The sequence below is a fragment of the Lissotriton helveticus genome, chromosome 1_1, assembly GCF_964261635.1.
Source record: "Lissotriton helveticus chromosome 1_1, aLisHel1.1, whole genome shotgun sequence".
Classification (NCBI taxonomy): domain Eukaryota; kingdom Metazoa; phylum Chordata; class Amphibia; order Caudata; family Salamandridae; genus Lissotriton; species Lissotriton helveticus.
In genome coordinates, this window is record NC_136057.1 from 42,975,760 (window position 1) to 43,000,841 (window position 25,082).

Here is a 25,082-nt window from a genome sequence, read left to right on the forward strand (position 1 = left end):
TATCGATGAGTTCGTAATGGCGAACCTGCTCCGGTGGTGTGAGTGAATTCGACAATATGACAGTAGAAATACCACTTTGGGAAAGTGGGAATGTCTGTACTCATGGCTCTGTATGCCTATCCACCTGTCTCCAATTCACAGCTGGCTGCGGGGGATGGGGATGGCTACTTCTGTGCATTTCTGATAAGAAAGCCGTAAACCAAGGGCTCAAGGTATACTGTAGACCTCTCACTCTGAGGGGTCTTCCTGTGTTGATTAAGAGGGGGTGGAATTGGCACCTGCATTCCAAGTGGCAGGGTTGTGGCCCCACTAAAGATACTGATCAAGCCTCCCAGGGTAGGATGTCAGACATGACAACATTTAGAGAGTGCCCGTGCTTTTGAAAGGTGGCCTTTTCAACTGATCTCATCTTCATAGGTCATTGTGGGTATAACCACTTGGGCTCTGCCTTTAGTAGTTAGAGACGCTTTGGGGATTGGAAACATACTACGCTGGTTTGATGCTGGGACATCAACAAGAAGAACTATTGGGGCGGGGGCTGCACCTGGATTATCTGTGTTGTGCTCTAGGAATGGGACTTTGCCTGGATGCTGCTGGCCTGCAGCTAATTGGCAACTGTTGTGACCCAGGTCCCCAACCACTCTCCTAGGGCTCGAGTTCCCAGGGATAGAAAAGGTCTCCCTGTTTCCACAAGCTCGTAAGGACCGCGCAGGGTGAGGGGTAAACATGTGGAAATGATCACCGGTTGGTACAAGGACCCTTCCGACGTGCGCAGTCATCAGACTGTGCCGTAGAGTGAGCTGGTAAAGTTCAGTGGCACACCTGGGGTGGCTATAGAGTGACAAGTTCAATGAGTGCAGGGGACGTTTAATGAGTCTGAGAGGCTCAAGCTTTCAGCCGGACACCTCTGCTATTTAGTATTCCTAGGCGTTAGGTTTCTGAGCAGTGTTGTGAGAAGTTTGCAGAGTCTGCGATAGCCAACCGATAGCCAAGCTGGCAGCATAGACTGTGTCCGACTACCAGATTGAGAGGACAACAGTGCCTGACATCGCAGCCTCAGTCTGAGGTCACTCGCTCCCTCTCTCCAGGCCCACGCCACAAGGTACTATGTTGTTAAGGATAGCGTGACTGAAAGGTCTTGTCGTGCCTTGTGTGCACCCACGACTTGCTCCCTGGAGCAACTGTAGCTCCCACCTCTGCCGGAGGTGAAATCATTCTCCAAATTGGGGGCGTGCCAGCTTCTTGTGTTGCAGTATTTTTCCTGTGGGGAGGATAGTGATCCTGCACTCGTGAAGGTGCCACTAGGTGCCTGAGGACCTAATCTGGATGGACGAAAACATGTAACTGTTTCCTTCCGCTTTAGGTGGTCCCTTAATCTAATCAAAGTGTTGACAGCAGGGGCAATCTGTATCGTTGGCTGGTGTAGTTTGAGTGGCTGAGGGGCTAAGTCGCAAGGTGAAGAGAGAAGCTGTGATTTCTTGACCATTACAAGTATACGGAGTACGCGATAATGGGAATGTTGTTGTTTATGCAAATGTGTTAGCGGAAAAGTGGAATACCTCTGAACAGCCTGGATATATGCTTCTGTTGCTTTTAATGTGGAAGAGATTGCTTGTATTGTGTGTATGTTGCTTACAAGGCTGAAGGGATAATGGTGCAAGCGAACACTTTGGACAATTATATATATGTTAATGCCGTTCTGCTGCTCATGGAAGAGATTGAACATTTGATATAACTGTAAAATATATATGCAATGTGTATGTTGTTTTGATTTCAATGTGTGTGCAATACAAAGACCAGTGTTGTATACATACCGTGTGGAGTCTTTTTGTCGCGTCCACAGAGTGTTGCCAGGTTGAGGGTTGTTCCAGCACTTTACACTTTGACCTTGAGGATAAGCCTGACTGCTCTGTGCCAAGCTATCCAAGGGCGAGCGCAGGTTATCAGACAAGTGTATCGTACTCATCCTATCTAGGACAGTGGATTCTGCCTGGCTTAGATGCACACCAGCCAGAAACTGCTGGGTCTAACACATTCCTAATAATAAATACATTGGAAAAAAAGTTAATCTGCACCAATTTTGCACCCAAGACCACCTCAATCTGTCCGAACTCTCGACATGTTTTTGAAGAGCCATGTCTTCAGCTTCTTGCTTAGCTCAAGAAGTGAGGAGGAGGCTCTGATGTGTTGACTGAAGTCGTTCCACGCTTTAGTAGTGATGTATGAGAAGAGTTGACCTCTGGATCTGTTTCTGTGTATGCATGAGATGTGTCTGAGTATGAGTCTGGCTGAACAGAGGTGCATAGGGGGTTGATGGATGGATATGCAGTTGTTAATGTAGGCAGGGATTTGTTTGGTAGTGTCTTGAATATATAGGTGAGGAGTTTGAACTGTGGGCGCTTATGTATCTGGAGCCATGGAGCTGTGATATGTGTTCTGAGTGAGAGGTTGAGGATGTGTTTGGCTGCTGCATTTTGGGTGGTTTTCAGCCTTCTGGTGAGCTGTTTGATGATTCCTGCATAGAGAGAGTTCCTGTAGTACAAACTGCTGTTGATGAGTGTGTGGATGATGATCTTATGGTGATTCTTGGGAGCCATTTGAAAATGTTCTTTAGGGTGTGGAAGCAGTGACGGCATTGACCTGGGTGAACCAGTCCACCTTTTTGTTGATGATGATCCCTAGGTTACTGGAGTGCAAGCTGGAGGTGGGAGTAGGTCGTAGGTTGAATGGTGGAGTCCCATGGACAGGTGATGTTTCCAAAGATCAACACTTCTATCTTGTCAGTTTCGGGTTTGAGACAGTTAAACATCATCGTTTTGGCTACTTCCATCATGCAGGTAGTGAACTTGTTTCTTGTGCTGTGGATTTAGTCCAAGAGGGACAGTATTAGTTGTGTTTTGTCAGTGAAGGAGAGGATATTGATGTAGTGGTTATGGATGGCGTTGGCCGGTGGGGTATTTAAGTGTTGAATAGTGTTCTGCTGAGGAGTGAACCTTGAGGTGATCGCCAGATGAGATTTCTGGTTTCCAAGGGGTATGACGTCAGGTTGACTATCAGAGTTATATCAATCTGGAAGTAGCAGATCAGCTGCATGCAGGTTCTTGAATCTCGTCCTTGTGAAGGCACCTGAAGAGGATGAGATGTGGTACCATGTGACACACAGCCAAGAGGTTCATTAGTATGACGGCCTTACCCTCTCCTCTGTCTAGGATCACGCAAATAGTGTAGGTAGGTTCAATGAGTTCTGTTTCCATACTCTGGGTGGCCTTGAGGGGCTGGTGGTTCACGAAGTAGCTGGTCAGACACTTCTTGATGGTTTTCTCAAGGACTTTGGCCATGTACGATAGGAGGGTGATTAGTCAGTAGTTTGAGAGTTTGGTGAGGTCCTCAGAGGGTTTCCTCAGTGGGGCTGTGACAGCTGCCTGATTCCGGGTTTCTGGGAAGAAGACCGTATTGATGGAGTCTTTCAGTATGGGAGTGAGGACGTCACTGGCGGTGGTTAGACCTTTGTTGAAAGTGTGGTGGTGGTATGGGTCTAGGGGGCCCCACAGTGGATGGTCTTCATGGTTGCAGCAGTCTCTTTTGTGGAGATGGCATTCTACATAGTCATGGTCCGTTCTTCAGTTGAGATAGGAAGACTTGCTGCGAGGTTGCTGGAGTCAGATTGCCGGTTGAAGTTGGCGTAGGTGGATGTGATCGCCTTCCAAAAGAAATTACAGAGTTTGTTGCATTGGGTCTTGTAAGGGGAGATGTTGCTGGTGGTGGCTGCAGCACCGTGAATTTTCTGACTATAAAGAAGATTTATTCGGTGCTGTTGTTGCTGGCTTCGATGCGTTGGGTGTGGGCTGTTCACTTGGCATTTCAGACATGCTGGTGGAGGCATGTCAGGGCAGATTAGAAGACGCCATTTGCTGTGGTGTCTCGGATCATTCTCCACTTGCCTTCCAAGTGCTTACAGTGCTGCATCACAATCTACAGTTCTTTTGTGTACTTCTGTGATCTTGATTTTTATGTGCTTGAGGGGGGCCAGGTTGTTGGTGCAAGTGGTGATCTATTCATTGAAGTTCTTGATGTCTTCCGCTAGGTTGCTGGTGTGCTTGGGGAGGCGTATGGAGGGTTCCGATGCCCAGACCTTCTCTGAGATGTTCTTCCAGTAGCGGCCGCCTGTCCAGAGGTGGTGGATCTCCTGTACTCTTGGATGGTGAGCTTGAAACTCAAAAGGGTGCTGTCAGTTCAGTTGATAGGCGTTGGTTTGTAGACTCTGATGTTGTTTAGTGTAGAGAAGAGAGAGGCCAGGAAGTATTTGGCGGTGTGGGTGGGTCTAGTGATGTGATGAGTAAAGTTGGGGTTCGTAACGCTTTTGAGGAGGGTATTTGAATTTCAGTCATTACGGTCCTAAAGTTAGGAGTCGTAACTTTAGGACTCCTAAATGCCTTCTGTGAATACAGAAAGTGTTAAAGTTAGGATTTTTCTCAGTTTAGGGGTCATAAAGTTAGGAGTACTAACTTTAGGACTCCTAAATGCCTTCTGTAAATACAGAAAGTCTTAAAGTTAGGATTTTTCTCAGTTTAGGAGTAGTAAAGTTAGGTGTCCTAACTTTAAGACTCCTCAATGACTTCTGGGAATACCGAAATGAATAAGTGCCTTCTGTGACCCATTGTGTTTAGCTACTTTATCCTACTCTTATAGAAGGGACCATAAATACCAACTAGATGTCACATTCTGAGGGGGTCGAAGGTGTGTTGTGTGTGTTATATAGGATAACGCTTACTGCCATACATTGTTTATCTGATGAGTGCAACGCCCCAGCTGCTCTGGCATTGTCCTTCGCTGGAGTGCATGCTCCCAGCTGTGCATTTATTGTTAGGAATAGACGATAGTTGGGGGATAGGATGTATGAAACTAACCTTAATGTATGTTCGGATTTGTGCCTCCCTTCGCTTTTGGTAATTTACAGACGGTCCCCAGACGACGACAGCTGTCTCCAACGTAAGCCGCTCCTTGGCTTACTGTTCTTTGGACGTAACCACGCCCCCTTTCTTTGCTTCTGAGTTCCTCTTCGAGTCCTGCCTAGCGCCCTGTATTAGGAGTTTCCACCAGTCTCGTTTTGATTACCGGATCGTTCTCCCCTCGGAAGATTTTCTTTTCCCCGGTGAGTCAGTCGTGCGTTCCGCTCCTGTTGCCCTTCAGGAGCCGGACGGAGCTTCTCACTTCTTCTCCCCGAGTGTGTGGCTGTTCCGCTCCTGCTGCCTACTGGAGCCGGACGGCACACCTCCCCTTCCTCCCGAGTGTGTGGGTGGTGTGCTCTCGCTGCCCCCTGGAGCCAGACGGCGCACCTCATCCCTCCTTTCGAGTGTGTAGCTGTTCCGCTCTCGGTTACCCCTGGAGCTGGACGGTGTACCTCACCCCTGCCTTCCGAGTGTGAGTTTGTTCCGCTCTTCCAGGTCCACGGAGCCGGACGACTCGCCTCTACCGGCCTCACCCTTTTACTATTCTTGATTGTTCTGCTCCATATTCCCTACGGAGCCAGACAAACATAATAGCTATTATTTATCCCTTCACTACTTTGAGACCTGCAGCTCTTTAGGTCTCGCGACCTATCAATGCGCGCATGCGCATTGAGCGGAGCGAGAATTCAAGTGCTCAAAATGCTCGTCAAACCAAGGGCTTTTTGGTGCGGTTTTCTTTGAGTTCACGTGAATCACGTGACCAAACAAGCACGTGCATCAGCCTCCCTCCCTCCTAATTGCATTTTTTCACGGCCGCACAGCACATCAAAGGGCTTCTCCCAGCGTGTGCTGTGCGGCTTCTCCTCCCCTAATTATTCATGGCTGGCCGGCCGTACTTTCAGTTTCCCGGCCGCTCATCTTCTTGCTTGTTTTTTTATTTTTTTTAATCATTCCATCAAGTCCCATCCTTACTTTCTCTACCTTCTCTTTCTGACACCCTGCTGCTCTGTTCTTTGTTTCCGCAGCGCAATCTTACTTTGTCTCTATTTTGATTTCCCTTCTTTTCCTTTTGCTGTGTCCTTTTGCTCCTCATTTTAGCCAGGTTTTCACTGTTGCTACATATCCGGTTTAGCTTATTCTTTCCTCAATTACTCTCTCCTTCCTACATCTCCTTCCTCCTCCATACCGCATCTTTTACATTCTGACATCTTCCTACTCCTTCCTCATTCTCTCCTTTGAGTCTCTTTACGTTTTCACTGTTGGCTTCTTTTCCATTTCACTCCCTCAGCCGTTCACTAGATCTCCCACCTAGAGCTTTCGCCTCCTCGGCCGACGCCTGCTCCTCCCTTATTCCTCTTTCTCCTGCCCGCACCTCCTTCCCTGCTGCTCTGTTCCAATTACCTCTGTGTCCTCCACATCACCCGTTCTTTGACTCTAGCTTTCTCATTACATGCCCATATACGTCTCCCTTCATTTTCCTCCACTTCTCCCAGGTCTTGTGCTGTCATCTTTTTTTTATCATTCCATCAAGTCCCATCCTTACTTTCTCTACCTTCTCTTTTTGATACCCTGCTGCTCTGTTCTTTGTTTCCGAAGCGGAATCTTACTTTTGGCCCTATTTTGATTTCCCTTCTTTTCCTTTTGCTGTGTCCTTTTGCTTCTCATTTTAGCCAGGTTTCCACTGTTGCTACATATCCGGTTTAGCTTATTCTTTCCTCAATTACTCTCTCCTTCCTCCATCTCCTTCCTCCTCCATACCGCATCTTTTACATTCTGACATCTTCCTACTCCTTCCTCGTTCTCTCCGAGTCTCTTTACGTCTTCACTGTTGGCTTCCATTCCATTTCACTCCCTCAGCCATTCACTAGATCTCCCACCTAGAGCTTACTCTTCCTCGGCTGATGCCTGCTCCTCCCTTACTCTCCCTTCTCCTGGTTAGGGATGCTTCGTCTTTTTTGGGGCAGTGTGGAGGTTGTCTATGCGATGCTGAACTGGGGCAGTTTTGTGTATCGATGTTCAGTCGCCCATCTTCCCAACACTTTTTCCTCTGCAGACAGAACGTGTCTGAGCACTTTTTAAAGTCAAGCATACATGCAGCCCCCCACATCCAAAGCTTTAGCATCTGCGCCGCCTTTCAGATTCAGCAAGCACAGATGGGTATGCTGCCTGTCGTGCAGATGCTACTTTCATTTCTACAGCTCTACATGCAATAGTGCAAACGTGCTGAAGGAAAAATGAAGAGAGGTCAAAATACAAATAATACCTTCCAATATTTGTTCACTTATCCGCCTCGCACATGCTTGGTGGAAGGCACAGAAAATTTTGAATTGAAATTTTGATTGTGTGTTGCAGAGCAGGTTGTTGGGCGACATTATGTTAATGCTAAAAGAACAAAGAAACCTTTGGCTCGTAAGAACCATTTCCACCTGATCACGATGGAATCACTGCTGACTGATGCTTTAGCCCTCCAGGAAGTAGAGGTGGACGAGCCAACATATTAACAGGGCAAGCCGAGCCCAGGGTCTGGCTTGGCTCTTAAAGTCGTGCACGAGCCGAGCCCTGTAAAGCATGCAGAAACTTTGACATTAATTAGCACGTCACGTTATAGCGCTGCACTGACAAGTGCTTTTTAAAAGAGGCAGTTTTAAAACCTGAACTTAAACTGTTCCTGCCCATCCTCCCCCTGACGACAGTACTATTAGTGAACTAAGAGGCAAGCCGTTGTCATGTGAACCCTGTGTGTCGCTAGATTCTTATATACCGAGCAAAATTATAGTCTATTAAATCAAACACAATAGGTTTTGTACACCTGGTGTTCTGAACTTACAAATTTGAAGGTGCTTTAATATGCAGTATAGAAAAAAAACAGGATTGGTTAAAAAAAAAAAGTTTGCCTAGGATCACATAATTTGGTTATGCGGGGCACTCTAGATTAATCCAGGTTTTCTACTTTCACTGTGTACAAATCAGCCACTAAATGTCTATTTGCCCCCCATTTTTACCTCAAATGTTAATACGCTTTTACCTCCGTGCATGAGGGTGACAGACAGAAGCCACATGCTAGCTCTGCTCCAGGTTTTAACAGGATCTCGAGCTGATCCAGAGCTAAGCTTTAGCCTCGAACCTGGCTCGAGTTTTCATTGACTGGCCCACCTCTACCAGGAAGTCCTCAGTATTGAATGCTTTCTGGTTAGTGTGGTATGGCTGTCAGGCCTCTTCAGCAGTTTGTAATGATTATTTTCTGTTCTACATGCTCTCTGGAAGCATTGTGGAGATACTTGCTAAGTTTTATAGAAAGTGGAAACTAAAAATCAGGGCGAAAGTGGTGCAGTCTTAGGCTAGGCACTATTATTAGAAAGAAAAGTGGGGCTAGGTGAAAACCACCATTCTCCATTCAGTCGGACACTTCTGCTTCTCCTCAGATGCTACATGGTCCCTTTCCTAACCACAGCCACACAATTGTGTCCCATGTATTTTGAGAGCATTTGTTAGGCGAGCTCATTACAAATAAATCTCCAGGTATCTACAAAAAACTGTCAACTAGACTAGAATATGGCAATTGCTGGGATAGCAATGTTTTTCAGTTTTTATGGAATGGTAGCAGAACCCCACACACAACCCCACCACCATACACGCATACAACCACTCACACATACAACCACTCACACATACAACCACACACACAACCACACACAACTGCACACCTACAAACACACACATCTGTCGCCCTCACTCTATCTATTCCCCTCACTCTATCTATCTATTGCCCTCACTTTTATCTCTCTATCGCCCTCCCTCTCTATCAATCTATCTATCTATCGCCCTCACTCTATCTATCGCCCTCACTGTCTATCAATCTATCGCCCTCACTCTGTCTATCTATCTATCGCCGTCACTCTGTCTATCTATCTATCGCCCTCTATCTATCTATCGCTCCACCACAGCATCACTCAGGGGCACCACAGCATCACTCCGCACCACCACAGCATCACTCAGCACTACCACAGCATCACTGGTTCAAATATGTTCTCTCAATGTTTGAAGCTTTATTGCAAATGTCACAAAAAAAGTTAATATTTCACTTCTGTTCTTGGATTTTAGTCACTGAACATAATCTTCACAACAGTTATTTACAAAAGTTTAAGCTATTGCCATTAAAAATTACAATCACTTTTATTTAAGTATTAATTATTTAAAAAAATTAAAAGCCAATGTTAATTGTAATATCAATACATCTAAGTAAAGGCAATACAAAACATGTGACATTACAAATACTAAAAGTGTCACATATGCTAAAGTTAAAAGTATTGGCATTGTAAATCACAAAACATAAATATAAAATGTCATTTACAAAACCAATAGCTCCAACTTTCCTACTGCGAGATCTATTGGCAACGCCAGTGCTTGTTTATATGTAACACTTAAGGAGTCCTTTAATGTGATTGATGCTCTATTTCTCTCTTGAGCAGTATCTCACACAGCGACAACTCTAAGGTTTGGCATTCATTCCACTTCCACAGTTTCAGTTTTTTGGAGCTACTCTCTCAATAGGGTTTTACCCACCATTTGATTCCTCTAGATCTATTTTGTATGAATAGCTGTATGAGAGTATCTTATTCCACCAAGTCCCAACAACAGAATGTATGAAACATTTGAAGACGCCCTCAACCTTCACTCATTCATTGTGGAGGCTCTTCTCTGCTGTTTTCCAAGACCTTCGGGGACACACTGGGGTAAGTGGAGCATTGATCTGAACATACATTAATGTTTAAATGGATTCTTGTCTATAAAAGATATTCATTAGTTTACAGTGCCAGTCTCTCCAGTCAGCCCATTACAGAATTCTCTATCATCATCTTCTGGGGAAGAGTGGTGGACACTCTATGGTTTATTCCCCATACTTTTAGGGAACAGCCTTCTGTGAGTGTGTTTAACATTTGCATTCCGGGTGCTGTTTTCTGGAAGTTGGGGGGAAATTCCTATTCGCTCCTGTGGAATCTCGCTTATACCAGGCTTAACCCGACATTTGTTTGTGTTTGAGTGTGTGCATCTGACTTGTTTCTTTAGGTATTAGATCCTGGGACCACATGTGATTTGTCTGTTGCAATCTTCCTGGTGTGATTGAAGCTAGTTCCATAGCTGGTGTTTCCATCACAGTAAGTGCAAGGGATGAACATAGGACAACTGTGTTATGTTGATCTGATAAAGGGTTACTCTGTAACCGTAACAAGTGTTTTATTGGTATTTAGGTAGTGCAGGCAACAGTTGTTCTCTGGTGTGCTGGACTCCTAAGAGCGGGCCCTTTCTATAAATTAATCTGAATCTAACATTCCCCCTCCCTAATTGAGTTATCTACTACCCTGGCTGTTTGTGTCTGTGTCTTGAGCATTGATGGTTCCTGTTTCTGGCTTGTGGTGTTAGAGTTTCCCTTGGAATTGTGTGTCCTAATCAGGTGAATTCCCCCTATTTTCAGGGTAGCCTTCTTCATGCTGGCCTATATTAGTTTCAGGGTGCTGCACAGTGAGAGGTAGATTGCAACCACTGGTTAACGAGGCCTTGCATAGGCCTGCGATCCACTTTGGTACCCAGGTAAACAAACCTGTAAACCATTATATGTTTGGTGCACCTCCTTCTTTAATCATGATCTGCTGTAGGTTGTACAGTATTTGGAAGGCGATTGACAGTGTGCCATTGTACAGGTCTTTCATGGGTATGAACACATTGTACCTATCTTGGCGCATACGCCCCTTCCATTGTGGTATTAAGTCCAACACATACCGGTGCTAAATCACAATGAGGCAGATGGTACACATTTCTTCTTAGCGTTTAGGCCAGTTTCAGTGGTGTTCATCATGTTCAGCAGTTCCCACCTGATGATCTGCAACCACCGACCGGCCACTAATATGATATCCACAGCTGTGTCCTGGATAACAAGCTCAGCGTCTTCTTCCTCACCGAAACATGTCTCACTCAATCTACATATGTTGAACCTGTTTGGGCTCTCCCTCTAGGATATCTCATTCAAAGATGTGAAGGACCCTGGGGCAGAGGGGTCGGTATCACAATCATTCACAGAACCTATATTAAGTGCATTCTGTCCCCTGGCCATATTTAGGACTGTGAAAGCATGCCATTAAACTGCATTTTAGCAAACCTTTAACATTTTTAGGCTTCCTGATTTATAGACCACCAGGCACCTCTAAATAGTACAGGGAATCTCTAATGGAGCGCCCTACATTGCAATCAATCAATCAAATAACTGTATTTATATTTAGTGAACGCATAACAGTAGAAAGAAATATCACTATGCAAATTGTTTGAAAAGCATTTAGAATCAGTAGTTAATTAATTATTTTTTAAATAAAAATATTTACAAGAATCCTCGCCACTAAAACTAACAACAATTCATTATGGATGTATAAAAGTAATAGGAACAAATTATTACAACAAGCAATTTAAAAGGATGCCACGAGTACGTAAACTCTTCCTAATCCTGTGTCGAATTCTAGTTAACATGTTTAAAGCCATGCAACAATTCATTATCAGTAATTGGGCAATTAACGACAGGCTAATGAAAATGATAAAATAAAACCACCCCCCTCTCTAATGAACTTTACCTAGTCTGAATGACTGAGTATAGCAAAATTGCAGTCATAAAACAGATGAAAGGGGTTTCCAGGGAATGAATTACTGTAAGGGCTGAAGAGTGAGAAAATAGACTCAGTTTTGTTAACATTCAGAGAATTCATTTTATTCTTTCCATTTTTATAAAAACAACAGAAGAATAAACTATGAGACCTTGTTTGAGTGGACAAGCCATCACAAGGACAAAGCAATAGATGATTTAGTTCATGTTCTTAAAATTCAATCTCATCCTTGTTCAAAGATATCGATGCATGTTGTTAGAGACAAAGGAGAGATATGAATCATGCCCTGTGGGCACCCTGGGCAGTGTCTGCTAGAATATAACCATGACTTTACTTTGATTATATTGCCATCTTTCTAACTCACATTGATTAACAAAAGCCTCTCTTAACTCAGTTTTGGAGAACGATAAGCATTTAGAGGGTGATGTGTGCAGAAAAGCTAGGCCCAAATCTGTGAAAGACTTCTTGACATATGCTGGCCAAGGAATACTGATGGCTCGGTCAAGGTTGATTATAACTCTTATTACAGCTTGATTCAACATAACCGAGTCCCTTTTCCAAATACGAAACCATAAGAAGAGCGGGCCAGTTTGAGTCAGTAATAAAAGGGAGTTTGAGTTCCTTGTGGGCAATCAGATTTGAGCAAGCCAGAGTAACTGAAAGCAGTATTTTAACAAACGTATCCTCCACTTTCGGCAGAGTACCCACTTTAGCTGTGCCCCATATTTCTGCTCCGCAAGGGGCTATGGATTTTGCCAAATACATTTCTACTATTTCTCTAATTTACTTTTTACCCAGATTAGAGACAAATTTCCACAGAGCAGCTATGCTTCTTTGCAACAAATTAATTCTGTTTTCCACCATAGCAGACCAGTTAAGTTTGGAATCGAAGAAGAGGGCTAGATAGACAAGCATTTGCAATGAAAAAGGTTTTGCATACACACAAGTTTGAGCTATTGGCACTATAAATGACAATGCCTTTTTATTTATATTTTAGCTTTTAAAACCTAAATGAAAAGGCATTGTCATTTACAATACTAATAGCTAAAGCTCTAGCAAATGCGAGACCTATTGCAGTGCAATTACTAGTGAGCGAGAGGCACTGAGTGGTGGTATTGGTACTGGTGATGGTGGTGGTGGTATTGTTAATAAAACAGGCTTTTGAAAACAGTCGGTCAGGTGGCTTTAATACAGATGAAATGTAACACAGATGTGCTTTAGTCAGCTTCCCGCACTCAATATGGAGGGTGGGGCATTTTTTCAAGGTTAAGAAACAGAAAAAGTATATGGTTACAGTAATGAAACAGCTCTTCGACTTACTGGGAAAGACACTGCCAACTCCACATTATTTGTGGTCAATAGCACATTTCTATCCTAAAGTTGAACCAAGTGCAGGAGATTAGTTGTCTTATATAAGGGCTCAATGCTTGTCCAGGCCCAGTTCTCAGTTTACATCCAAACCAACCAAATTTCCCAACTGAATGCAAATTTAATCATATTTTTTTTATCAGATTATTTTCTCAAAAAAGTATTGATTTTTAGTTCCTTTGTCCTGAAAATATTTGGTAATTTAAAGCGTTATTAAACTGTTAAACAAAGAAAATGCTTTGCGGAATTGATGAAGTTCACAAAGATTGCAAAGTTTTAAAAAACTTTACAGTGTTGCGGACATAAAGCCCTTGCAACGTCACTCACCTTTAGCACAAACAGAAAACAAACACTAAAATAATTCAAAAAACATTAAGAAGTGTAATCAAAATATCTGTGGGTCTTAGCTGCTCATTTTCACCAATAATAAAAAAGGTGTACACAATGAATATAAAATCGCACAGTCACACTTCAAACCCATGGACATCTCACTCAATCACTCATCACCCAATGATCCAACAGCTGTTCCTTTTCTAGTGGAAATTCTGACTTTCAACTGTCCACAGGCAGCAGCACTCCTCAGCTATGCACGGAGTTCAGAAATACTGTTTTTTTTAGAAATATCTGTGTCTCTTGGCACTGGGCTCAACAACTAGACACAAAGACAGTTATAAAGATGTCAAAATGTCACCAGCAATAAGCAAAAGTAGATACACTGACTCTTGCTTAGCACTTTACTCATTTTTCATTTTCTTCATCCACACATAGCTGTTGTTTTTGAATTGCTTACTTATTTCCAACATTTTTATAAAGCAAAAAGCAGATTCAAAACCGCGCATTACCTTGCAGAAGTTAACCCTCAATTGGTATGACGTGGGAATTAGTCCACCAGACATTAAAAAATACTATTGGGCGGCGCACCTCGCAGCCATAAATCACGGTACATATGGACGCCACGACGACCCTGTATGCGATGGACAGATAGCTCTTCCCCGAAGGAGCCTTCAGCCGGGTGCTATATTCCAAGCCGAGCAGATACCCCCTCACAGGCCCCACTAAACATACTACTGGGGTGTGGCACACTGCTAATAGGTCACAGGGCTGGTCGGGAGAAGCTAACGCTGGCTACCCCATAGTGGGACTCCCAGGTGCTAGGGGATCTGTGGAAATCGAAGGGGTTTGACAAGTTGGACCTCATAGGGATTTCGCGTATACAAGAACTATGGGATAAGACCGACATCAAATTTGTTTGCCGCACTACAGCACCAATATAAACTAGCAGACTCGGAATGCTTTCGCTACATTCAGGTACGTCACGCGCTCAGACCACTCCTTCTGGCGGTGTTCCCCCCCCTGAAGCGTCTCCTTTAGAGGACAGAATTCTCGATGGACATCTGCCAGATAAGACCATCTCGCGAATATATAAAAAATTAATAAGTAATATGGAGGACCCCCTCCACGCTTTGCGTGAAAAATGGTTGAACAACGGCATGATAATTGACAACAAGGAGTGGCAGGAGGCGGTGTCCTTCCCTACAATAGTCGCAATCTCTGCACGCCTGCGGCTGATACAGCTCAAAATTCTCCAAAGAGCCTACATGACGGGGCCACATCTATTACACATGGGGGTAGCTGGGGAGGGGACTGTAGGTGGGGTTGCACTCAAGTGGGTACATTCATACATATTATCTGGTACTGCACTCACATACAAACCTACTGGGAAAAACTGCTTGAGGTGATCAGTGAGGTAATGGCAGGTCCTCTCCGCCCAGAAGCACGTAGAGGGTTTCTCAATATCTGGGAACCCATGGATTTAAACGGCCATCAAACCCTCTGGGTCACTCTGGGGGTTACAATAGCGAAAAGGAACATAGCACAGCTCTGGAGGGCGGCCCACACACCCACGCTTTGAGACTGGAGCTGAGTTGCTTACAGACGGACACATTCATTTCTCTTTTGTTATGCTCGGGGAGATTAAGTGATTTGCCCAGAATCACAGGATGTTGAGCATCCCTGCTGAGACTCGAACCCAGCTTCAAGCCTTCACTCTGAAGGTATTTAAAGAGGCCATCCAGCGTAGAGATAAAAAGAGGTTCACTTTGCCCAATTCCGCATCTTTATCAATAGGCCTTCCAGAATGTTCCTTTGCTCGATGAAATCAGTTGGGGTGTGGATATCCAGTGTAACATAATTCACTGAATGGTCCATTTAATGCTTAACCACACCTTACAGTTTTTTGTGTTTACAAGCGCTTCGTCTGCAGAGAGCCGAAAGAAACTGTACTACAGTGCTACAAGGCGGCACCGGGATACAGCATAACACTTCCTGCAAAAACCAAGGAGAAAACAGAATATAATACTGATTTATTGACTCGCGCACATTCGACTGAGCTTGGTTGGGACAAACTTTTAATCACAGCTGCTGGTCCAGAATCACAAAACAATAATCACTTCAGATGAAGGAGCCATTTAATTGGACGTGCAGGAAACTGAAAGACAAATTATGCCGCTTCAGCATTATGTGTAAAACACGACAAGTTTCTGAAAGAATAAAGCGACCACCCAATTTATATTGCATGGACAGTCATATGGTGCCAACTTCATTTACAACAGATGGTGACTAGAGTAATTTAGTTCATAGTATGGATTGATTTGACCTCACAAAGCAAAAGTTGTTTTGGACAGCCCTGGGGTTTGTGTATTTATCGTGTGTGTGTGTGTCTGTGTGCGCAGAAAAGCAACAATATTGTTAAATGTTTTGAGAAGGGCATGTCTTTTGTGTGGATTTACATAAACCATTTACGCGCCCCCGGCTGCTGACATTGGATCCAGGTGTGGCTGGTTGATCTGCATAGGTCTGGGCAGGGGTGGGGAGTGTGCACTGTGTGGCAGGAATGTGCAGCTGGGGCAGACAGGCAGCGTCTAAAGTAGAGGATTTTAAGCCCAGGCTGAAGTCCTGTCTGCATGGCTTGCCCTCGCGCCCCTGTCCATCCACAGCCTCACTGACCCTCCTTCAGACTTTTCTGGCTGTTCAGATCAAGGCATTACTTGTCTTTCATGACTGCTTCGAAATCCTCAGCAGGTACAGATGTCCTGAAAGTCCTGCTGCTGGTGGTGCTGCTGTTGTTTTTGCAGCTATCGATCATGGTGACTGCTCTTTGGAACAGCACGGGAGAGAGGGAGGCCAGATTGCAAAGCGACCAGTTCTCCGGAATCCGCAAGCCCCGGGGTCCAGAGATGTTGCAGTTATGTGTTGGAGCAATAGGAAGCAGCCATCACCTTTGCGTTCCCAGCATGACTTGCACATGTGGAACGAGCACCATGATTGCTGGTTGCAGCACAACAACCTCCTTGCTGATTGGCCAAAATGGCTTCAGAGGTGGGGGGAGATTAACAAGGTTGGTTGCAGGAGAGCTTTTGCCCATTGTTTACAACAACCTTTATTGAAAACGGTAGCTTTTTAATTAGGCTTTTATGTCCAGCTTGGAAGCGTTTTAATAAAGAAAAAATCTTATGTCCTGATCCTCTGTTCCATAGTAACACTTTCTGCAGTAGAATGCATTTCAGAGAACTAACGTGTACACACAGCGTAGATGGCATTTGTGAGTCTATGCAAGTAAGAAAGCTGATATTTTAAATTTAACAAAATCAGTACTTGCATGCATCGGGTTCCTGGCAGCCACATGGGCTGCTGGTCAGCTGTAGCAGGGGAGTAGGGGAGGTGGGCCGTTCGGAGCCCAGCTCAGCAGCTGATTACTATGGCCGGAAGAGGCTTTTGCCGCTGATGAAGATGTGGATAGGGCTGGAGGGGGAGCAGAGGCAGCTTTGAAACGGCAAATAAAATGTATGTGCGGCGCTTGAAAAATCGGTGGCACCATTGTCCGAGGTGGGCACGTTGTTTTGCCTGCAGTAAGAAAAGCTCATTACAGAATATAGAGCACGCACCATAAAACAACCAAGTAAAGGTGCTAGTAGGCATGGGAGGATACAGGGATGGTTACGAGGCCAGCACTAACGTTTTTTTAACTTTCTTCCCGCTACTTTAGATCGCTATGTCCTCCACAGAGGCCGGCGACTCGTAAGTTCAGCTTCCTACCACACCCCCACCCGAACCCCGAGCACTCGATAATCTTCCTTCACACAGCCGTTTTTTAAACTACCACATCCCGGTCACTTGTTTCCCTCACGTTAGGGGTGATGTTATGTGTTATATGTTATGCAAAGTTGTTTTCTTTTTCTGTGTTTTACCTATCACGAGCACAATTTCTATCACCTTAATCCTTTTGGTTCATCCAGTTTACTGATAGTTTGCCGTATCTCTCCTCATTTTCAGTACTCCTTGATAAAGGGCGAGTATTGCCCGAAATGCATCGGAGCCTTACCCATTGGAATCTACCTTGTTTATTGACTTAAGAAACGAAACTGTATGATATGCAGTAAATATCATCAATTTAAATGAATGAACATTTAAAAAGAAAAAAGAAAAATAAAGAACCTATAAGAAAGTTTGGATTTTTCATTACACCCAAGGGAGTGCCTCTTATACAGGGATGCACATGCACTTTTAGCGTGCACATTTCTACAGGATACAAATGGCGACATGTCCATACTAAGGAGGGACCAATAAGCTTTATAATGAATCAGACGCCAGCATTAACGAAGGACAAAGACACAAGCCAATCAAAAATAAGGGTGGGGGAGTAAGCAAAGCTTCTCTCCGAACTGTGCGGAACTACCACAGAACTCCGCAGAGCAGCACCTGCACGCTGGCTCAGGCTTGACCTAATAAATGACCCATTCCAGAGAATACCCATCTAGATGGAATGAAAAACACTTTTTCCTTCCCAATCCGGCAATCATGACAAAGGTTTTTGATTTGTTAACAAGCAGACCCAGTTCAGCCTTGAAAGTTGAATAAGAGCCAATCAAACACTGAAGGGCCAGAGGTGCCCTGGCCATTAAAACTGCATCATCTGCATCGAAGAGAGCAGGCAGTTATAAGCCACCTGCTGATGGAACATCTCTGTACTGCACTGGCAAAACTTCATTACATTTAATGGTGCACAAGCAAAAAACAAAGAGGGCAAGGACACACCCCTGTCGCACCCCCTTTTCAATTTTAAATAATTCTGAACATTCCCCTGTTTACCAAACCTGACTACTGCTCCTGCCTCTCTATACATCTCCCTAATAAAAAGAATTCTGGAGTTGTCCATGCCCATCGACTCCAAAAGAACCCACAATTTTCAGTGGTTTACGCAGTCGAAGGCCGCGTACAAGTACACAAAAGCCCTATATAACAGGCCCTTTTTTGCACAAACATATTTTGCTGCAAGTAAGGGTGAATTTTGTCGATCGTACCCCTCCCCTTTCTAAACCCATATTATGTCTCAGCTAAAACATTATTAACAAATGCCCACTTTCTCCAGTCTATTTAGGAGCACTCTCCCCATTAGTTTGGCAGCGATATCCAGAAGGGAGATTGGGCGGTAATTTGCAGGATTCAAGGGATCCTCGTTCTTATATATGGGGATAATCACAGATTATTTCCAAGATGCCGGGGGTCCCACTTTGTAAACAGTATTAAAAACTCGGATCAAGAGTGGAGCCCAAGCATTTTTATGAACAAAGAAATATCCAGAGGAACCCCATCTGACCCTGCTGCTTTTAGGGCAGGCGATTGAGAGATTGTAAGTTAAATTTCCTCTACTGAGAATTCCATCCCCAGATGGGTAGTCATAAAGTCCTAAGTTTTTTTTTATAGCACTATCCATCTCTACATTAAAAATGCTCTGGAAGTGAGACAGCCAGGTGGATTGTTCTATATGAATATCAAGAGAGGGGGCCGCCCTGATCCTGGAGAAAAGGGGCATTTACCACCCTCCAAAATGCCTTGCTATCTTTACTCCTCGAAGCCTCATACAAATTTACCCATGCTTCATCCCGTAACTCCTTTTTGTTCTCACCGCCTTAGCTGTCTAATAATCAGTTCGTAGCTTCCTTATCAAATCTTTTTTCTGGGACTTGTTTTAAGAGCAGTGTGAAGATCTTTGAAGGCCTTCGAACAATTTGTCTCAAACCCCCTTATCAACGATGGAGTGTTTCTTGTAGCTGGATGTAAAAGATTAGAATTTAGAGATGTTAAAATTTTACTAAATGCTATTACTACTTGATGACTAAAATTGTACTAAATGCATTACTACTTGATGACTATCAGTGTTGGTGTCTAAGCAGGATTCAATGTCATGTAACACCTCCTTTACATCCTTTGGGAGGAAGGAAATAGGGTTAATTTTCTCCCATTTAAGAGTAGATCCATTTTTCCTTCTCAGAATTGTTTTTGGGGCAAATATAGAGCTTGACTTAGCAGAAAGAGGCCAAAAAAAAAGAAGGAAAACATGATCACTGACAACTAGGCTATGGAGGACTCAATACATCTCTTAAAATTAGTCTGAATAATTGTAAAATCAGATGTCGAGGTAACTCTTGTAGGTTGAAAGGTGGGGAGGGATTGACACAGATTTATTATAACAAGGTCCCAAGTTAATGAAAAACAGTTTGAAATGTTTCCATAGTTATTTTTTTTTTTTTTTTTTAAACCTTTATTTGTGAAATGCACAGTACACAGCGTCTGCCTACAACCCCTCTGGGCCGGCCGCTATGACACATAACAGAAGGATAAAAAAGGAAAAAAGGGGACAGTACGCCTTTAAAGCAATCTATGAGCGTACATTATCGTGCGGAACGTAGAACCATATCAAAAGGATAATAAAGGTTTAATTTTATGATTTTGTCGAAGAAAAACAACAACACACAAACACATGGTATTATACTGGCAAGGGTCGTAGGAGGGGGGGAAAGGGGAAAAGGAATAAGCATAGAAAGGAACACATCTGGCAAGGGGGGGCGAGCATGAAGGAAAGAAGAACACAGATAATATGGAAAACAGGAAAAGGAACGTCAATCATGGGGAAGAGGGGAGAGGAGCCTCGTAGTCAAGTGGAGGGGAGCAAATATCTCCGCGGTACGAATTCCACTGAGCCCAGACCCTGGACCATTTCTTGGGACGCCCCCGTGCCTCATACACCGTTTTTTCTCGAAACATGCACCAGTCCATGTTCTCCTTCCAGGCACTGAGCAGCGGTGTTGCCCAGAGTGACCCAAAACGTCTGAGCAGCATTACAGTCCAAAGGCTCCCACACATTAAGCAGGCAACGTCGTGCTTCATGAAGGAGAGGGACTCCAGTGACACGTCCCATAACATCGTGTACTCTAGACCAGAAGGCCGAGATCATCGGACATTCCCACAAAACATGGAGAAAAGTACCATCCATACCGCACCCACGCCTACATCGCCCATCCGTTACTAATCCCATTCGCACCAGACGCATACCAGTCACATACACACGGTGAAGGATCTTCAGTTGGACAAAACGAAGTCGAGCCGGAATAGCCACCTCCTTCGGGGAGGACACAGCGGATTGCCAGTCCTCATCGTCTAGTTCAAGCCCGTCAGCTGTCCAAGAAGCACGAAGTTTCTCCAGCTGGTCAGCCCTGTTGTTAATGAGCTTCTTATAGATTAGGGAAATCGTGCTATCAGGGACAGGGCCGTCTAGGACACGGTCCTCCAGAGGGGAGGATTGCGGGATATCAGTGCCGGGGGGGAAGACGGAGGACAAGGCATGACGAACCTGCATATATCGAAAGTGCTCCTTGTCATCAAGCCGGTATTCCAGTTTCAGGACTGCAAAGGATTTCACAGCGCCCCGTGCCCAAAGATCCTCCACCTTACTTATCCCAATCATGTCCCACTTATCAAACCCTTTCGTCTTCCACAGGTTGCCCAATCGATCCGAATCATATAGTGGCGTCATCCGCGTCAGCTTGCCACCCCAGCCCGTAGCCACAGTTGCATCCCTCCAGGCCCGCACTGCACACTTCGTAGGACCCGTAAGGAGACGGATTGGTGACTTCGAGTACAAAGCCCTATTAAAGTTGCCACCGGGCAATAAAAATGTATCCAAGGCAAAGGCGGGAGCGGGTTCCGATGAGTACGTTGCATGATTAATAGCGCTCAGGTGCGAGGCCCAATAATAATGTCTGATATCTGGCAAAGCAATACCGCCATCGTACCAGGAAAGGGTGAGCTTGGACAACGCAATACGGGCACGACCATCCCAGATTAGTTGTCGCTGTAGACTCTCGACCTCGCGAAAATAGCGAGCAGGAACTGGGTCAAAGAAATTCTGCAAGGCGTAAAGAAATCGGGGGAGCGACATCATTTTAAAAAGCGCCGCTCGGCCCAATGGGGATACGGGCAATTCACGCCACCGTCTCACATCTTGTTTGAGTCGGCGGAGTGGAGCGTACAAGTTTCGCTCATAGCGGACTGAGGAAACCGTAGAGACATAGATCCCCAGATACTTGAAGCCGTCTGCAGCTACCAAAATTGGGAACCTGCGAGGCAAAGGCGGTAGAACCCCGGTTATGACATAAACACAGGACTTGGTCCAGTTGATGACCAATCCAGAGTTCTTACCGAAGGATGTAAGAACGTCGAAGAGGACGTTCAAGGACTTTTGAGGGGAAGTGAAGTAAAGAAGGATATCATCGGCGTACAATGAGACGCGATCCTCTAGATCTGGCGCCCACCGGATCCCTTTAATCGAGGGTTCCCACCAGAGCCACGCCGCAAGGGGTTCAAGCGCCAGCGCGAATAGGAGCGGGGAAAGCGGACAGCCCTGACGGGTGCCGCGGCCTAACGGGAAAGGGTCAGAGCATCTACCATTTACCACAACCTGAGCCAGAGGTTGTTCATAGAGGAGCTTGACCCAGGCAATAAAGTTAGGACCAAAGCCAAACTTAGAGAGGGCCGCCCATAGATAGGGCCATTCGATGGTGTCGAAAGCCATAGTAGCGTCTAGAGAGGCCACCACCGCCGGCTCCGTGAGAGTTGCAGCTCTCGCGAGAACACCATGAAGCCTACGCAGGTTAAGGGCCGTGTTTCTGTGCGGTATGAAACCGGACTGATCCGGATGGATCAAGTCACAAATCACCTTCAACAACCGATTGGCCAGAACCTTGGCCAGGATTTTAGGTTCCGCGTTTAGCAGGAAAATGGGGCGGTAGGAGGTGCAGTGATCACGAGGCTTGCCATCCTTATAAATGACCACTATAGTAGCCAGGCGCTGCTCAAGTGGGAGGATTCCAGCTTCGGACGCATCAAGAAACATATTGCGCAGATGGGCGGCCATCTTGTCCGGGCAAAGTTTGTAAAGTTCGATGGGCAAACCATTCGGGCCCATCGCCTTACCTGAGCGTAAAGATCGGATAGCAAGGGCAATCTCATCCACCGTAAAGGGAGCCTCCAGAGCAAGGCCCTCTTCTTCCGAGACAGAAGGATGAGCTATATCACGCAACAACAGCCTGGAATCAGCCTCATCACGATCACTCACCGGGGTATAAACCTTCCGGAAGTGGTCAACAAAGCAATCAACAATCTCGCCGGGGTCAGAGACACTCTCACCAGATTCGCGAACAATAACAGGCACAACACGACTCGCTCTTTCAGCCTTATCCAGCCATGCCAGGAGTTTGCTGGCCTTGTCACCCACATCATACAGCCGGCCCAATTGATTCGCTCGCATCAACGTAGCAGCATCAGTAACACAAGTTTGTAATCTGCCTGTTTCAGTTCCAGAGTGTGCAGCAGCGCAGGCGTGTCATCCCGACCCAGCTCACTTTCAAGCGCCGTGATTTCAGTCTCAAGGGCTAGAACGGCCTCCCTCTTAGCCCTCCGCTCAGCAGCAATGAGAGATAGTGCAGATCCCCGAATAACATTTTTAAAGGCCTCCCAGAGAACCGTAGGGGAGGTGACGGAACCCACATTTTCATCAAAGTAACAATCAATAGCCTTCACCATATCTGAGCGGAGCCGGGGGTTCCGGAAGTGCCAGGGGGGAACAGGGGGAACTCTGTTACCAAGTAGACCACCCACAGAAATCCTAATCAGCAAGGGGGAATGGTCCGAGATGCCCTGGGGGAGATGACGAACCTCCCGGACCAAGGATAGAGTAGAAGCAAGCATAAAGAAGTAATCTATACGAGAGAGGCTGCCATGTGCACCAGAGTGGAAGGTATACTGCATCAGGGCAGGGTGTAGCGAACGCCAAACATCCACCAGACCAAAAGTCTCAGCCATCTCATAGAGCCACATCTGGGATTGCGGCAAAACTCTAGGGGGCAGCCGATCACATTCGCCAGACATAACGGAGTTGAAGTCTCCGCCCATGATCAGCAGACCATCAGGGAGACCAAGAAGAGTCTTGCCAAGATCGGCGTAGGTGGTAGCATGCAGCCCCGGGGTAATATACACAACCACTAATACAATTGGCTTACCCTCCCATCTCCCGGAGACAGCAGCATACCGCCCCCGATCATCCAGGATAACATCATCAATTGCAAGGGCAAGGGAGGATTTCACCATTATACCCACTCCCCGGGACCCGGAGGTGAAACCAGCGTGGGCGACCAGTCGATAGCCCCGACGATCAAGAGCCTTACAAGCATTACCGATCAAGTGCGTCTCTTGAAGGAACACAACATCAGGAGCATGGCGCCTGAGAAACTGTAACACAATGCCACGTTTAATTCTGTCACCCAAACCGTTGACGTTCCAAGAAAGAACCTGCATCTCACCCCCCCCCATCCCAGAAAAAGCGACCCAATCCAGCCCCCCCCCCACAACCACGAATCTAGAATATTTGCAATCAGTGACATACCATGAACAAGGGAAAATAACAAAAAACATGAAACACAACTAAGTCCTCAAAAACCATCCCCCAACCAAGAACCCGTTACAACGCCCCCCACCCTGCACCCCTGCTGACTAAAAAGCCACCCCAAACTGCAGTGTGCCTGTCGCCCCATCTGATCTACACAAAGAACCCCCCGAGGAGGAAGGGAGAAATCACCCGCACCACCACGGGCATAATCATAAAGCACACATTAAAGTTACTCTGTAGAGTTCATAGTCTCAAGTCGGACCTCTGGGGGCCCACGTTACTCCTGGGCCGTTGCACCACCTTCCGCACCACCAGGGCCTCCGCTCTCAGTGTCATCTTTCGGCAACGAGTCCAACCAGTCACTAGCACGGTCTGGCTGATCGAAAAAATAAGCTCGTTCTCTGAACTCAATCCGCAAACGAGCCGGAAACAACATGGCGTATTTCAGTCCCAGATCTCTCAGACGACGCTTCACTCCGAGGAACCCAGATCGTTGTCGTTGCACTTGGGGAGTGAAATCAGGATAGATAGAGACAGAGTTATTATCGTACTTCAACGGGCCGTGTGTACGAGCGGCCTGCAGGATAGCGTCTCTGTCCCGATAGTGAAACAGTCTGGCGATGATAGGCCTCGGCGGGCCTCCTGGCTTCACCTGACCCCCGAGGAAGCGATAGGCGCGCTCTACGGCAAAGAACTTGCTGAGTCCTGCAGGAGCGAGTTTAGCAACAATAAGTTCCTCGACCAGTAGATCGATCGAGGCAGCATCATTGGTTTCCGGCACTCCGACCAGGCGTATGTTGTTCCGCCTGGCCCTATTATCGTAGTCTTCCATGCGTTTAAGCAGGAGGTCGTGTGAGGAACGCAGGTTTCCTATCTCGGATTGCGCCTCCGCCATGTCCGTCACCAAACTCGATGCCTTTAGTCCAATGCCTTCACCCTCTCGTTCGTCTTGGCCAGGTCGGCTCGAATAAGAGTAACATCCACCGCCACCGTGTCTATCTTGGACACGATGGCTTCGTATTGCTGACTCATATCGGCCTTGAGACCAGAAATAGCGGCCAAAAGGTCTTGAAGAGACACTTCAGGGGAGGACGACATGTCGGTCCTCGGGTCTTCCAAGCCAACACTGGTAACACCGGGGGAGCCTCTCGGCTGGGTGTAGCGCTCGATCATATTGGACTGGATCGACCCCCCCCCGAGTAACAGTCTTCCTACGTTTATCCGCCTCGGGTTTTGTCGCCATGTTGCATTCAGCGTCGGCCGGAGACACCCAAGTGCAGCGGGACGGTGACAAGTCCCAAAACTCGAAAGTGTAGTTTCACGAGAGGATGCCAC

The 25,082-nt window shown here is 45.9% G+C and overlaps 1 protein-coding gene across 1 annotated transcript in view; it reads left to right on the forward strand.

Annotated features, from left to right (window-relative positions):
* Positions 1 to 25,082, forward strand: part of LOC144820735 (uncharacterized) — a 169,058-nt gene that overhangs the window by 114,476 nt on the left and 29,500 nt on the right. The window contains exon 5 of the mRNA XM_078677958.1: positions 3,899 to 3,913. Within this exon, the coding sequence (XP_078534084.1) occupies positions 3,899 to 3,913 (15 nt within the window). The remainder of the gene's footprint in view (positions 1 to 3,898; positions 3,914 to 25,082) is intronic.